The 14,987-nt window shown below is 36.1% G+C and overlaps 1 protein-coding gene across 1 annotated transcript in view; it reads left to right on the top strand.

The window, feature by feature from the left end:
• The window catches only part of LOC148939107 (insulin-like peptide receptor), a 37,751-nt gene extending 33,172 nt beyond the window's left edge, over positions 1 to 4,579 (top strand). Inside the window, exon 9 of the mRNA XM_089107315.1 lies at positions 4,551 to 4,579. Coding sequence (XP_088963441.1) covers positions 4,551 to 4,579 — 29 coding nt within the window. The remainder of the gene's footprint in view (positions 1 to 4,550) is intronic.
• The last annotated feature ends 10,408 nt before the right edge of the window (positions 4,580 to 14,987 follow it).

Here is a 14,987-nt window from a genome sequence, read left to right as displayed (position 1 = left end):
ATATATCATATATATATATATATATATATATATATATATATATATATTACATAATATTTATTGTTATAATATAATTAAAGAAGACTAAGAATGGAAAAAGAATACGAAACTTTATATATGGGAGCAGAAATTGTGGGAGAAGGATCTTGCATCCTAAGTTTAAATTACTGTTGGAAAAAAAGTAAATGAACTTTGAAGAAAAGACATTTAGATTTTCATATCATTAAAACTATCATTTCATCTCATTAGAATAAAATGAAACATCTCACGTCATTAAAATGTCTCATTAATTAGTTAAAGAGTATTAATTTCATAGATTTATTTTAATCTTCGAGTTTTGTAGTTCTATTTAGATTTATTTCTGACAGCCGTGAATAAAAAATATGCGCTGAGTTTATAAGCTCAATATAGGTTACCCCAGCCAAGCTAGTGTTGAAAGTTGTTTTAATTTTCGCCAAAATTTGCCACAAAGCTGTCTTAATTGGCGAATAATTTATACTTTATGGTGGGATAGACCCAACAGGATAGAGGCTTAGGCCTCAAACGCCAATTGCCTCCACACCCTAGATGGCTGAACTTGCAGTCATGCCAATGAACCTTACCCCAAGCTAGGACTTCGGTCTTGGCAACACAAAAGATTGTGTTGCCATACATTATATGAAAAGGCTTGCAGGTCCTGTGCGTTTTGACAAAGAATGTTTTGACAAAACATTCTTTGTCAGTTTTGACAAAGAATGGCAATAGGTATCTTAATTTGTTGAATAGTGTGAACAAGAACGTATCCAGGATTTTGTTTTGTTTTTTTTTTGGGGGGGGGGGGTACAAAAAAACGCATGGAAAATTTGTTAATGTTCCTTCTTGTTACGCTTTTACGAGTCGGACAAACTTTTTTTTTTTGGGGGGGGGGTCAAACCCCCCATCCCCTGGATACGGTCTTGAGTGTGAATAAGGCGAATAGTGCTAGTGCCAAAGAGAAAGATTATCCTATTTTCTTATTAATCTTAGTATTGAAGCAATAACCGATGAAGGAGACTTTCTGACTCTGCGCCTAGTTTTAAAAAAAACCTTGCAAGTTAGCAATTCATACGGCTACAGAGCTTGCGAAATGGACATGATTAATAGGAGTGTTGACAATTTTTTACAAAATTTATGTTGTGATATCCTAATCGTCTTTGTTATCCGCTATTACTAATAAGGGGTAATAAAGAAGAGGGGGGCGGGGTCTAATACATGAATTGTGACAAGGCGAAATCTTTTCTCCGTAATTTGTGTATAAGCTATCTGAGATGTTGAATCCTTGTTGCTGTTATTACACCGATGAAGACGAGGCTGGAGAAGCCTCTCCTTGGAAGTCTCTCAATGAAGCCTCTTAAATCCTCTCATAAGTGGACATGATAGTCATTTCGGGCGTTTGATTTTAATTCAGGTTCACAGAATAAGCATCAGATCCAGTGACGTTTAGTCTCAGCTCCACAGACATTTGATTTTAATTCAAGTCAGGTCGTTTTTGACGAGAGAAAAAAAAAATGGTCCAAAATATTTGAATATTCATCAGAATTTGTTTTCTTATGTGCATGTTTTGAGAGAATAACTTTACTACTAGATTAATAAAAGACTTGCTAAGGTCTCACCTCTAAAAATAAATCTATTGTGAGAATCTGTCGTTCATAAGAGATGGCACCAATTTCACTAAATGACACATTGTGAAGAGATATTTGAAATTCTTGCGAACACTGCTCCTTCATTTTGTATTCTTTTTTGTCGACAAAATTATGCAATTAAAGTGCTAGCTGTCTTTTCATCAGCACTAGATCAATCGAGGGCCAAGCTGCGAGAATTTCAAGAGCTCCTGCGGTGATTAGTGAAGGTCTTCGAAATGAGAGTTTTGGCATGGGGAAATTAGGTATGTCAAACAAACCACCTGGGAATGATATATTTGTTGCGCTCGCCTTACCACCTTCAACCAGAGTGCAGTGGAGTTGCAGTAGAGTTAGAATTTCCCGGATTTCTTGAAAGGTTAAGGGAGGTTTGCTAAATGCTTTCTAGAGGAATTTCTAGGGATAGTCTTTGGTTGACTGAAATACACAAAGGAATTATCTAGGGATAATCTTAGATTGACTGAAATTTCCCTGATATTTTGAAAGGCTGTGGGGGTTTGTTAAATGCATTCCAGAGGAATTTTTAGAGATAGTCTTAGGTTGACTGAAATTCACAAAGGAATTATCGCGGGATAATCTTAGATTGACTGAAAGTTCCCTGATGTTTTGTAAGTCTGTGTGGGTTTGTTAAATGATTTCACGTGAAATTTTTGTGTATACTATTATTTTTAATGAAATTCACAAAGTAACTATCTATGGATATTCTAATATTGTCTGAAATTTCGCTGATGTTTTGAAAGGCCGTTGTGGTTTGTTTAAATGCTTTCCAGAGGAATTTTTAGAGATACTCTTAGGTTGACTGATATTCACATAGGAACTATCTAGTTATAATCTTATATTGACTGAAATTTTGCTGATATTTTGAATGACTTTTGGGGTTTTTTAAATGCTTTCCCGAGGAATTTTTTGGGATTGTCTTTGGTTGACTGAAATTCACAAATGAACTATCTAGGGATAATCTAAGTTTTACTGAAATTTTCCTGATATTTTGAACGGCCTTTGGGGTTTGTTAAATGCTTTCCAGATGAATTTTTAGAGATTGTCTTAGGTTGACAGAAATTAAAAAAGGAACTATCTAGGTATAATCTAATATTGACTGAAATTTTGATGATATTTTGAAAGGCCTTTGGGGTTTGTTTAATGCTTTCCAGAGGACTTTTTAGAGATTGACTTAGGTTGACGGAAATTCAAAAAGGAACTATCTAGGTATAATCTAAGATTGACTGAAATTTTGCTGATATTTTGAATGGCCTTTGTGGTTTGTTAAATTCTTTACAGAGGACTTTTTAGAGAGTCTCTTATGTTGACTGCAATTCACAAAGGACTTATCTATGGATAATCTTAGATTGACTGAAATTTCCCTGATATTTTGAAAGTCTGTGGGGGTTTGTTTAAATGCTTTCCAGAGAAATTTTTAGGGATAGTCTTATGTTGACTGAAATTCACAAAGGAATTATCTAGGGATAATCTTAGATTGACTGAAATTTCCCTGATATTTTGAAAGTCTGTGGGGGTTTGTTTAAATGCTTTCCAGAGGAATTTTTAGGGATACTCTTATGTTTACTGAAATTCACAAAGTAATTATCTATGGATAATCTTATATTGACTGAAATTTCGCTGATATTTTGAAAGGCCGTTGGGGTTTTTTTAAATGCTTTCCAGAGGAATTTTTAGAGATTGTCTTAGGTTGACTGAAATTCAAAAAGGAACTATCTAGGTATAATCTTATATTGACTGATATTTTCCTGATATTTTGAAATTCCTTTGGGGTTTGTTAAATGCTTTCCAGTGTAATTTTTAGTGATTGTCTTAGGTTGATTGTAATTCAAAAAGTAATTATCTAGGGATAATCTAATATTTACTGAAATTTTCATGATTTTTTGAAAGTACTTTGGGGTTTGTTAAATGCTTTCCAGAGGAATTTTTAGTGATTGTCTTAGGTTGATAGCCATTCAAAAAGGAACTATCTAGGTATAATCTTATATTGACTGAAATTTTCCTGATATTTTTAAAGTCCTTTGGGTTGTTTTAAATGCTTTACAGAGGCAATTTTAGTGATTGTCTTAGGTTGACAGAAAATAAAAAAGGAACTATATATGTATAATCTAAGATTGCCTGAAATTTTGCTGATATTTTGAAAGGACTTTGAGTGGTGTTTACTTCTTTACATAGGAATTTTTAGAGATTGTCTTAGGTTGATTGAAATTCAAAAATGAACTATCTAGGGATAATCTAATATTGACTGAAATTTTCCTTATATTTTGAAAGTCCTTTGGGGTGTGTTAAATGCTTTACAGAGGAATTTTTAGTGATTGTCTTAGGTTTACTGAAATTAAAAAAAGAATTATATAGGGATAATCTAATATTGACTGAAATGTTGCTGATATTTTTAATGGCCTTTGGGGTTTGTTAAATGCTTTCCAGAGGAATTTTTAGTGATTGTCTTAGGTTGATTGAAATTCAACCTGTAAGTATCTTGTGATAATCTTATATTTACTTAAATTTTCCTGATATTTTGAAAGTCCTTGGGGGTTTGTTAAATTCTGTCCGGATTTATTTTAGAGATACTCTTATTTTTTCCTACTGTAAAACAGTTACGATCTATGGAGTATATTATATATAATTTAAGGGTCCTTAGATAGTTAAAGGCTGTGGGGTTTGTTAATTTATTTCAAGATGTATTTTTAGATTTTGACGTATTTTTACCTACTAAAAAACTGGAACTAAAACTTTATCATAAACTTTATAATTTCAATTCCATCTGAGATAGCAATGCCTTGTAGTCTTAGGTTGACTGAAATTCACAAAGGAATTATCTAGTTATAATCTTAGATTGACTGAAATTTCCCTGATATTTTGTTAGTCTGGTGAGTTTTTTTAAATTCTTTACAGATTATTGTTTAGAGAGTGTCTCCGGTTGATATACATTCAACCAGGAATTATATATGTATACTATTATATATAATTAAATGTCAATGATCTTTTGACAGGCCTGTTGGGTTTTTTTAATTAATTAAAGAGGACATTTTAGGGATTGTCTTTGTTTGTCTTACATTCAAAAATTAATTAAAACGTGATAATCTAAGATTGACTGAAATTTTTATGATATATTGAATGGCATTGTGGGTTTGTTTTATTCTTTCCGGAGGCATTTTAGAGATAGTCTGTGGTTTAATTAAAATAAAACAGGACATTAAGATGGATTATAATATATTTTATTTAATTTCCCTGTGTATTTGAAATTCTGTTGGGGGTTGTTTAAATCCTTACAATAGGAATTTTTATTGATTCAATGATTATTTATGACATAAAACAATTAACTATCATTGGTTAATATAATATTTAATGTCATTTACAGCTTGTTTTTTATTGAAGTGGGGGTTTGTTTAAATGATTAAAATAGGATTTTTATTTTAGCCTCTTAGTTATACTGTAATGCAAAATGTAGCTATCTATTTATAATCTTATATTGAATGAAATTTCCCTGATATTTTTAAATGACTTTGGGTGGTGTTAATTTAATTACAGAGGAATTTTTAGAGATAGTCTTAGGTTGACTGAAATTCACAAAGGAATTATCTAGGGATAATCTTAGATTGACTGAAATTTCCCTGATATTTTGAAAGGCTGTGGGGGTTTGTTTAAATGCTTTCCAGATGATTTTTTAGATATAGTCGTCTGCTTTTTTAAAGAAAACAATTAATTATAGATTGTTTAAATATTTTAGTCTTTTTTGTTACTTTGATATTTAAATGACTTTGGTTGGGGTTTAAGATATTTAAATTTGAATTTTAGAGATTCTCGGTTTTTTTATGAAATAAAAACATTACTAATCTAAGATTGACGGAAATTTCCCTGATATTTTGAAAGACTGAGGTGGGGAGATTATTAAATGCTTTTCAGAGGGATTGCTTTGGCATAGTCTTTGGTACTCAGTTGACTGACCGTGCACAAAACAATAATCTGTACCGAAAGTTGTGGTCCGACCTCACTTTTTATGCCTATAATGAAAAAAAGGTTAACTTGGTAAGGAAACGTTCTACAGAATAGGAATGTACATTGCCAAACAGCTTATGCTTTGGAAATCTATTTGACAGAATGTCCTCAAATGTACTGGGGACGATTTAAAAGAAAGGATTCAACGGGGAAAGGAAATGGATGGGTGGGAATAAAGGGGGATACTTTGAACAGGAGAAAGGAAAAATTGATTTATAACTTCATGAAAGGTGGTAAAGAGTGAAGCTTTGAATAGGTTGGGGCAAAGGAGGAGTGTGCATGGATGTTGGTATCAGGTGGCTTTGTGTTGCAGTGATTTGTTTGTAGTAGTCCCTTAAATGAACTCACACTCATTACTCACCGAACTGTGAAAACACAAAATATAAAGCAAAATTTTATTTGTCTCTTTGACATCCCATGTAAAAGTAAAAATAAAACAGCAGAGAAGCCAAGTGATAACAAGTTGTTCAATTCCAACACCAAGTACCCTACCTAGCTCAACGGGTAGAAAATCCAGTGAACAAAGATGGCCTTCCTGTCCAATCTGCCCTCCTTGGAATAAAGATGGTGGCTAATCCCCAATACTATTAATCACTAAGTTATAGTGTTCATTCCAACCATTTACATGGTGGGAGGCACTTATGCCGAATCCTAACCCATTATGGGGTACCACCTCCATGTTGAAGATGCGGTAATGAGGTGCATGGGAGGTGGCACCGTTCCCCGTCTAATGATGCATGGCAATGGATTTATGGGCTTTGTCGGGCTAACCACCCGGCAAAGCTTCTTTTACCTAGTTATGATTAACAACAAAAAGCCTCGGACCAAACAGCCATTTCGACGACGACCTGTAGCACGTCCACCGACCATCCAAACGGACCTGTTTACGGTAGCCTACTGCAATGTACGAGGTCTCAGATCTAAGTTTGACCAGTTCCTATATTTAGGGAACTCGGTCAAGCCATCTATCATGTGCATCACTGAGACCAATATAAACCAAGAAATACAGAGTAGTGAGGTTGCCATACAGGGATACACGCTCCTCAAGCGGGATTGAGAGCGTACTGACGGCGCTAAATACGGAGGAGGAGGTGTCGCTGTTTATATACAGAGCCATATACCTTATTCATACCTGAACATACCAGATTCAGCAGGCGAAGAAGCTCTATGGGTCAGGGTGACCCTCCCAAATAAATCTGTGATTGTCGGTACCGTGTATAACCCTCCAACTTACCAGATCACCAGCTACCTTGAAACCTCCCTTGAATATATTCGGGGCAAGTAAGCTAAGTCTGCAATTATCCTTTATAGAGACTTCAACGTCCATCAAAGCATGTGGCTTAGCAGCAAAAATACTGATAGGGAAGGCTCGCATTTGTATTATCTATCTCTCTTTTACGGGCTGGAACAACTTGTCGATTTCGACACGTATCACGGCCCAAACGGATCATCTCGACTTGACCTATTCCTTACAGATCACCCTGACTCCATTAAGGTAGACGCCCATGCTTTCACCAGTGACCACGTTGCCGTCGTTGCACGTGGAAACCTACGTATTCCGCCTCCAGTAAAGCATGAACGAACAATCTGGCTATACAAAAGAGGTGATTGGGACGGTTTTTTGAGAAACACTCTTTTTTCTCAGCAGTGGAGAGCCTTCCTCCTGGAAGGCCCATAGAAAGCTGCAGATAAATACCAGCAGGCCATAGTTGACTCTGTCGAAAAGCATGTCCCTTCAAAGCGGATCCAGGTGTCCAGTAAGGACAAACCTTAGTTCAACGCCCAGTGTAAGAAGACAATCCGAGCAAAGCAAAAGGCACACAAGCGATGGCTACTTTCGAAGAGCGAAGAGGACAGAATTGCATTCATAAATGCGCGCAAAGATGCAGTTCGAGCGATTCGGCAGTCCCGGGTTCAGTATAAGGAGAAATTCGCCACCAAACTTCAACTTACTTCGGCAAAGAGTTGGTGGAAAATTGTCAAGGAGACGTCGTCCAAGGGGACCGCAATTCCTTCTCTCCAGAGTAACGGGACAGTGGTACAAGATCCACAGGCAAAGGCTGAAGCTCTTGCTAAGGCTTTTGCCGAATTCTCGAATCTAGACGATGACGGTAGAGAAGTGCCAAAATTCTCCGACCGAACCAACACTGTCCTGGAACGCGTGAATTTTTCTGCTCCCAAGATCCTTCGCATTCTGCAACATCTGGATGTGACCATTGCCACGGGTCCTGACAACATACCAAATGTTGTCCTCGAATCCTGCAGTGCCGAACTAGCTGGACCCTTGTCATTGCTTTTCCGGCTGTGCTTTTGCTCCGGAACCTTCCCACGAACATGGAAGTCCGCCCATGTTATACAAACTCTAAAGCCAGAAGGTGATCCAACATCGGGCTCCTACAGGCCTATTAACCTTATCTCCTGTGTTGGCAAAGTCTACGAGAGCGTCTCCAATAAAACACTTCTTCAGTACCTGGAATCAAATGACCTTCTAGGCGATCGCCAATATGGATTCCGCCGGAAACGCTCAACATTAGACTGCCTAGTGGCCCAGCATCAGGTGTGAATAGAACTACTGGCAATGGGATACGACATCAGGCTACTATCCTTCGACATTGCGAAATCTTTTGACAGAGTATGACACCGTGGCCTACTAAAGAAACTCTATGTTTAAATAAAATTATCATGTTTAAAAAATTAACATAAAAAAATCATAAGAAAATAAGGGGATGGGCCCCAAGAAGTTGGAGTGGGGGCCCCTTGGAGGTTGGGGAGAGGGGACCTTGGAGGTTGAGGTCCTTGGTGGTTTTAGTCCTTGATGGTTACTACTCATAATCGTCTCACTAGTTGATTTCTAAGGATTTCTAAGGCTCGTTCTGAATTTCTTTATTAAAATTCTTTTCTTGACATCTACATCTTTATTAGTATTAATTAAAAAAAAAAATTCCGAAAAATAAGTTTTTCAAAGAAATATAAAGGCCATTTTAAAATTAAGCTCAGCAGATACAAATACCTGTTAAAATTCGAACTCAAAACGACCAAAAATTACTATTAAAGAATAAATGAAACCCAAAACGAACAGAAATTAAATAAACAATCATAGCAAAAAACATACAACAAGTAATAATATAAATGAATAAATAGATCTTAAAGCGAGTAATGCTTAGATTGAATATGAAAATCTAGCTTAAAACGAAAACAAATATTTTGCTATTAAAAACCTTATATGCCCTGGGAGCATATAAGGTTTTTTTTATAGAAGACGTTGTCGTAGAAACTTTAAAACAGGCTCATTCAATTGGAAATTAAAGAGATAGTGCCCTTTTTAATAGTCGAAAGTGATTGGAGTGTAACTAGCCCCCTCCCCCACGCCCATCATTTCCCCAAACACATCCAATCAAAATTTTGAGAAAGCCATTGTGTTCAGCATAGTTGATTTCCAGATAGAAAATATATTTTTGAGGAGGATACCCCCTCCCCACAACCCTCAGGGCAAGGGTTTTAAGTTATGCCCAGGGGGCATATAAGATTTTTATAGAAGGCGTTGTCGTAGAAACTTCAAAACATGCTCATTCGACTGGAAATTAAGGGCTAGTGCCCTTTTTAATAGTCAAAAGTAAATTGGAGTGTAACTAGCCCCCTTCCCCCCTCCCCCACGCCCATCATTTCCCCAAGCACAACCAATAAAAATTTTCAGATACATTTTGTTCAGCGTAGTTGATTTCCAGATAGAAAATATGTTTTTGAGGAGGACACTCCCCCACAACCCTCAGGGCAAGGATTTAAGTTATGCCCTGGGGGCATATAAGGTTTTTATAGAAGGCTTCGTCGTAGAAACTTCAAAACAGGCTCATTCGATTGGAAATTAAAGGGCTAGTGCCCCCTTTAATAGTCGAAAGTGATGGGAGTGCAACTAGCCCCCCCCCGCCCATCATTTCCCCAAACACATCCAATCAAAATTCTGAGATAGTCATTTTGTTCAGCGTAGTTGATTTCCAGATAGAAAATATGTTTTTGAGGAGGACACTCCCCCAGAACATTCAGGGCAAGGGTTTTAAGATATGCCCTGGGGGCATATAAGGTGTTATAAAAGATGTTGTCGTAGTAATTTCAAAAAAGGTTCATTCGATTGGAAATTCAAAGGGATAGTGCCCTTTTTAATAGTCAAAAGTAATTGGCGGGCAACGAGCCCCCCCCTCCCTACGCCCATTAGTCCCCCACACACACACCATCAAAATTTTGAGATAGCTATTTTTTTTCAGTGTAGTTTATTTCGGGCTTGAAAATAAATTTTTGAGGAGAACACTCCCCCACAACCCTCGGGGCATAGGTTTAAAGTTATGCCCTGGGGGCATTTAAGGTTTTTATAAAAGGTATTGTCGTAGAAACTTCAAAATAGGCTCATTCGATTGGAAATTGAATGGATAGCGCCTTTTTTAATAGTCGAATGTGATTGGTGGCCAGCTAGCAACCCCCCCCCCCCCAGGCCCCTCATTTCCCCAAACACAACCAATCAAACTTTTGAGATAGCCATTTTGTTCAGTGTAGCTGATTTCCAGATAGAAAATATGTTTTTGAGGAGGATACTCCCCCAGAACCTTCAGGGCAAGGGTTTTCAGATATGCCCTGGGGGCATATAAGGTTTTTATAGAAGACATTGTCGTAGAAACTTCAAAAAAGGTTCATTCGATTAGAAATTCAAAGGGATAGTGCCCTTTTTAATAGTCAAAAGTGATTGTAGGGCAACTAGCCCCCCCCCTCTACGCCCATCATTTCCCCAAACACATCCAATCAAACTTTTGAGACAGCCATTTTGTTCAGTGTAGCTGAGTTTCATATAGAAAATATGATTTTGAGGAGGACACTCCCCCACGACCCTCGGCAAGAGTTTTAAGTTATGCCCTGGGGGCATATAAGGTTTTTATTGAAGGCGGTGTCGTAGAAACTTCAAAAAAGAATCATTCGTTTGGAAGTTCCGAGGGATAGTACCCTTTGTAATAGTCAAAAGTGATTTGAGGGCAACTAACCCCCCTCTCACGCCCACCTTTTCCCCAAACACATCCAATCAAAATTTTAAGACAACCATTTTATTAAACGTAGCTTTAAGTTCTGGAAATTCGGTCTTTGAGGATTACAACTCCCCAAAGCCCCCAGGGTAATGGTTGTAATTTAAGTATTCTCCGAATCCTTCATATTATTTCTTATGGAAGGATGCTCGTATAAACTTTAGAGAGGGCTCGTTTGATTGGAAATTGAAAGTTCTTGTTCACTTTTTAAGAGTCAAAAGAGATTGAAGGGCAACTAGCCCCTCTCCCTCCTCCACGCCCTCAATGCATCAGATAAAAATTTTGAGATAGACATTTTGCTAAAATAGTCCAAAGTTCTGATAACAATAACTCCGGTGTCGACACAGCCCACCAGGGTCCAGGGGTAAATTGCTTTCGCACACAAATTTCTATTAAGGTCAATTCCAAACAGCCGTGATCCCATTGTGTCAGAAAGGGAAATGGTCTAAACCCGCTTATTGGAGCTTTTTTTTTCAATCCATTCGTTGTTGTCAATCGCTGTCCACAAGTTATGCAAGCTATCTATTGTTCATATATAAGGTTTTTATCAAAGAGGTAATCGTATAGACTTTGATAAAAGCCTAATTCGATTTAAATTGAAAGATCTAGATTGGTTTTTTAAAGTCAAGAATAATCGGACAGTAAGCACCCCCCCCATGCCAAAAAAACTTGAAACTTTTTGCAATAAAAAACGAACAAAAATGATTAATAAAAAACTTTCCGAAAAATAAGTTTTTCAAAGAAAAGTAAAGGCCATTTTAAACTTAACCTCAGGAGATACAAATACCTGTTAAAATAGTAGAGATGCCCCTATTGATACGATCAGGACCACGTGGTTTATGGTTTTCTCACTGAGAATGGAAAAACAGTATTTTTCTCACTTGAAAAAACAGGAACTTTCTCACATTTATGGATGTTTTTATGGATGGTTATGTCTGTTTTATGGTTTTTGTCAGTGAGAATGAAAAAACAGGAATTTTGTCACTTTTATGTCTGTTTTTACGGTTTTTGTCAGTGAGAATGAAAAAACAAGAACTTTCGCACATTTATGTCTGTTTTATTGTTTTCTCACTGATAATAGAAAAACAGTATTTTTCTCACTTGAAAAAACAGGAACTTTCTCACATTTATGGTTGTTTTTATGGATGGTTATGTCTGTTTTATGGTTTTTTGTCAGTGAGAATTTGAAAAACAGGAACTTTGTCACATTTATGTCTGTTTTCTTGGATGGTTATGTGTGTTGGTCGATTTATTTGATGTTTTTCATGGATGTCAACAGCAATTCATGTCTGTTTTTATGGTTTTTGTCATTGAGAATGAAAAAAAAGGAAGTTTGTCACATTTATGTCTGTTTTCTTGGATGCTTATGTGTGTTGGTCAATTTATTTGATGTTTTTCATGGATATCAGCAGCAGTTCATGTCTGTTTTATGGCTTTTGTCAGTGAGAATGGAAAAAAAGTTTTTTTCTCACTTTGATGGATTATTGAGTCTAATGAGGACAGGGTCAACGTCACTTCCTTCAAGATCTTGTTGTTGTTTTGGCCATGTGCATAGAGTCATTAGGGAGAACACGTGGTTAATTAAAACGATTGGGAATTTGGAACACCTGTGCTGTCAGTCATTAATCAAATTGTTTCCGGACAAAGTTTAATAATGTCTGACAGGTACTGTCAATCATTAATCAAATTATTTCCAGGCGAAGTTTAATAATGTCTGACAGGTGATGTCAAGATTGATTGATATATCACGAAATGGGAATTAATTTGTTGTTTCTAAGGGGAATTATTGATTCAAGAAAGGGGAATTAATTTGTTGTTTCTAAGGAGAAGGTGGGGAAGATATATATTGATTGCGTAATCGAAGGGAGAGAATTCCTGAGAAATTGATTACATACTCGGTAGAACCCTATCAGGAGGTCCTGACGGGAATCCATTTATGGGCATAGAATGACGTAATCAACTAGGACAAATGGATTTCTGAGAAATTGATTACATAATCGGTAGAACCCTATCAGAAGGTCATGTCGGGAATTCATTTATGGGCATAGAATGACGTAATCGACTAAGACAAGCAAGTTACTTTCTTAATGTCCCTCCTAAACCTATTTTGCAACTTGAAGTACTTATCTTTTTCACTCACAACTATGCTTTACAGCTTTTTGAGTGTCCCAACACCAAGAAATATTTTTCAAAGACCATTTCAGAGCAAGTTACTTTCTTAATGTCCCTCCTAAACCCGTTTTGCAACTTGAAGTACTTATCTTTTTCACCCACAACTATACATTACAGCTTTTTGGATACCTCGACACCAAAAAAAACTTTTCAAAGAACATTTCAGAGCATGTTACTTTCTTACTGACCCTCCTAAACCCATTTTCCATATTGAAGTACTTATCTTTACCACCCAAAACTAAACTTTACAGCTTTTTGGATACCTCAACATCAAGAAATACTTTTCAAAGACCATTTCAAAGCAAGTTACTTTCTTAATGTTCCTCCTAAACCCATTTTGAAACTTGAAGTACTTATCTTTTTTACCCACAACTATACTTTAGAGCTTTTTGAGTGTCCCAACACCAAGAAATACTTTCCAAAGACCATTTCAGAGCAAGTTACTTTCTTAATGTCCCTCCTAAACCCATTTTCCAACTTGAAGTACTTATCTTTCTCACTCACAACTATACTTTAAAGCTTTTTTGATACCTCAACACCAAGAAATACTTTTCAAAGACCATTTCAGAGCAAGTTACTTTCTTAATGTCCCTCCTAAACCCATTTCTCCAACTTGAAGTACTTATCTTTTTCACTCACCACTATACTCTACACCTTTTTTGAGTACTGGTCACCATGAATTATTTGTCAATCACCATTTCAGAGCAAGTTTCTTTCTCAATTTCTCTCCTCAAGCCATTTTCCAAATCGACGTACTGATCTTATTCACTCACAAATACACTATACAGATTTTTGGGTGTCACAACACCAAGAAATACATTTCAAACACCAATTTAGAGCAAATTACTTTCTTAATGTTCCTCCTAAACCAATTTTCCAACTTGAAGTACTTATCTCCTTCACCCACAACTATACTTTACAACTTTTTGTGTGTCACAACACCAAGAAATACCTTTCAAATACCATTTCAGAGCAAGTTACTTGCTTACTGTCCCTCCTAAACACATTTTGCAACTTTTAGTACTTATATTTTTCACTCCCAACTATACTTTACAGCTTTTTGGATACCTCAACACCAAGAAATACTTTTCAAAGACAATTTCAGAGCAAGTTACTTTCTTAATGTTCCTCCTAAACCCATTTTGCAACTTGAAGTACTTATCTTTTTCACCCACAACTATACTTTACAGCTTTTTGAGTGTCCCAACACCATGAAATACTTTTCAAAGACCTTTTCAGAGCAATTTACTGTAATAATCATCATTATAAACCATCTTCCATTTTATATTGATTTCCTTTTTCACCCACAACTCGACATTTTAGCTTTTTGGATATCTCAAAATCAAAAAATACTTTTCAAAGACTATCTCAGAGCACGTTAATTTCTTAATGTTCCTCCTAAGCCCATTTTCAAACTTGAAGTACTTATCTTTTTTACCCACAACTATACTTTACAGCTTTTTGAGTGTCCCAACACCAAGAAATACTTTCCAAAGACCATTTCAGATCAAGTTACTTTCTTAATGTCCCTCCTAAACCCATTTTTCCAACTTGAAATACTTATCTTTTTCACTCCCAACTATACTTTACAGCTTTTTGGATACCTCAACATCAAGAAATACTTTTCAAAGATCATTTCAGAGCAAGTTACTTTCTTAGTGTCCCTCCTAAACCCATTTTGCAACTTGAAGTAATTATATTTTTTAACCACAAATAGTATTTACAACTTTTTGTTTTTCCCAACACCAAGAAATACCTTTCAAAGACAATTTCAAAGCAAGTTACTTTGTTAATGTTCCTCCTAAACAAATTTTGCAACTTCAAGTACTTATCTTTTTCACCAAGCACTAGACTTTACAGATGTGTGAGTGTCCCAACACAAAGAACTACCTTTCAAAGACCATTTCAGAGCAAGTTACTTTGTTACTGTAACTCCCACACACATTTTCCAACTTGAAGTACTTATCTTTTTCACCCACCACTATACTTTACAGTTTTTTGAATACCTCAACACCAAGAAATAACTTTCAAAAACCTTTTCAGAGCAAGTTACTTTCTTAATGTTCCTCCTAAATCTATTTTCCAACTTGAAGTACTT

This window comes from Artemia sp. Qi Xiang Cuo, unplaced genomic scaffold (assembly GCF_049724085.1).
Source record: "Artemia sp. Qi Xiang Cuo unplaced genomic scaffold, ASM4972408v1 HiC_scaffold_22, whole genome shotgun sequence".
In the NCBI taxonomy this organism is placed as follows: Eukaryota; Metazoa; Arthropoda; class Branchiopoda; order Anostraca; family Artemiidae; genus Artemia; species Artemia sp. Qi Xiang Cuo.
This window is presented reverse-complemented; position numbering and strand designations above follow the sequence as displayed.